This window comes from Anoplophora glabripennis, unplaced genomic scaffold (genome assembly GCF_000390285.2).
Source record: "Anoplophora glabripennis isolate ALB-LARVAE unplaced genomic scaffold, Agla_2.0 scaffold5562, whole genome shotgun sequence".
NCBI classification, from domain to species: domain Eukaryota; kingdom Metazoa; phylum Arthropoda; class Insecta; order Coleoptera; family Cerambycidae; genus Anoplophora; species Anoplophora glabripennis.
Genome location: NW_019421646.1, coordinates 2,558 through 4,721, shown reverse-complemented (window position 1 = coordinate 4,721; position 2,164 = coordinate 2,558). Strand labels below are relative to the sequence as shown.

General features: G+C 35.5%; 1 protein-coding gene across 1 annotated transcript; it reads left to right on the top strand.

The window, feature by feature from the left end:
* The first annotated feature begins 565 nt into the window (after window positions 1-565).
* Window positions 566-1,284, top strand: LOC108916734 (alpha-crystallin B chain-like). Its single transcript, XM_023457095.1, has one exon. The coding sequence runs from the start codon at window positions 641-643 to the stop codon at window positions 1,127-1,129; it is 489 nt and encodes a 162-aa protein (XP_023312863.1). The 5' UTR covers window positions 566-640; the 3' UTR covers window positions 1,130-1,284.
* Window positions 1,285-2,164: the final 880 nt, after the last annotated feature.

Sequence of the window (2,164 nt, the reverse complement as noted above, 5' to 3'; positions counted from 1 at the left end):
TGCAGAACACAAATTTTTTGGGTAGAAGTTTGCCCGGATGTCGATAAGTTTTTTATTAACAAAAAAACTTGCAAAATACAGAGAACTTAGTTTTTGGCAAATTAAATATTAGTTTTTGTTTGATAATTTAAATAACTATTTTTTATTTTTATACTTTGCTACCTTACATTTACAATTATTGTCTTGCAAGTAACTGCTAGAACAGTTAATATCTGATGAACGCATGCGAACAAATCCAGAGCCATCTAGTCGCATGCTTAGTTAGTATATGTACCTCTTTGAGTTGTGCTAAACGGCAGTTTGAATTTGAACGCGTACGGGATTGGAGGTTGTCAAGCGTTATTATACATAAAACAAACGATAGAAAAATGTCTCTAATTCCATGGGTTGAAGACTTCCACCGGCCTTCCAGATACTGGAACAGTGGTTGAGGACTTCCACCGGCCTTCCAGATACTGGAACAGTGGTTTAGGACTCTGGAGGAATCCCGAAGATTACACTCAAGCAGTTGTGCCAAGGAACTTGCTTACCAGCCCTCTGGAATATCTCTTTGAGTTGTGCTAAACGGCAGTTTGAATTTGAACGCGTACGAGACTGGAGGTTGTCAAGCGTTATTATACATAAAACAAACGATAAAAAAATGTCTCTAATTCCATGGGTTGAGGACTTCCACCGGCCTTCCAGATACTGGAACAGTGGTTTAGGACTCTGGAGGAATGCCGAAGATTACACTCAAGCAGTTGTGCCAAGGAACTTGCTTACCAGCCCTCTGGAATATCTAAACTGTAAAATTAAGGATTCAGGATTATATTCGATCCTCAGAGGGGAAAAATTCCATACCAACGTCGATGTCCAACAGTTCAAACCGGAGGAACTTTCTGTGAAAGTAACTGGAAATAATACGGTAACTATAGAGGGAAAGCATGAGGAACAGCAGGATGAGCATGGTTACATTTCCCGGCATTTTGTTAGAAAGTACGTTCTTCCGAAAAACTGGGATGTCAGTCGGGTCGAGTCGAAACTAACGGCGGATGGAGTTTTGTCCATCACTGCTCCCAAGGTCGAAGGGAGCAAACATATTCCAATACAACTGGTGAAGAGCTTAAAACTGGATGAGGGAAAGAAATAAAGTTTATAGTTTAGATTCCATTATATTATATTGCATTATTATTTTTTTTTCATGTGTCATTGCAGCAATTACTGAAGACTGATATACATAACTCGTATTCCGATTATATTTCTATGTACCTACTTGTATAATTAATTTTTATTAATAAAAATACGTAATAATTATTTAGTGTTCTTTATTGAAAAGTTAATCTTCAAATACCAATAAAAATGAAACTATTTATACCATTTATTTCAACTTGTTCCATTTCAAAAGTGAATAAAAAGGTAAGAATTTTTTAGATGTTTAAAAAAGTGTACACTATCCAGCATTCTTGATTGTTATTTTGGGTACTATTTGTTAATACTTAGTATAATTTTTTAAAGCATAACGAACCATCCATTGCGGATGCAAAACAATATTTACACTGTTATAGCAAATTTACTAATAAAACACTACAGTCAGTAATTATTATTACATGCTCATACGAAATAACTTATGGTATTGTTTTGTTCACCAGAGTAATGATATGAACAGTACAGTCATTGAATTGAGAGAGTACCGCCATCGCCCCCCATGTTCGATCCAAATGTATGTTTAGTTGCATATACATAGTTATAATCGGTTAGATCTCGGGTCCGATTACTGCCGCAAGCTATGCAACCATATATTCACTGCATCCAATTCCGATTTGTCAACCAACGCCATGTTCGGGACATTAGAAAGAGAGGTTATGGTTTCTTTATCTAACTTATGGGAACATTGTTGGCGGTACTCTCTCTATTCAGTGACTCTAGAAAATAAATATACAGAGCATTCTATACTTCATTGGCAGTACTACCCTCTCGCACTGTAAATACAGAAATATCAGAGTAAATCTGTAATATCCTACACACTGATTGTATCGTTGATTAATGTATTTTAATTGGGAAACAGTTAACGATATTATTTTTGGAAATATTCTAGAATCTTATAATGTAATACAGCATTCTTGGATAATCATCCAACTCAACAACAAATGCAGAATTAGAAATCTGTAATAGAAGATTCCGTTTT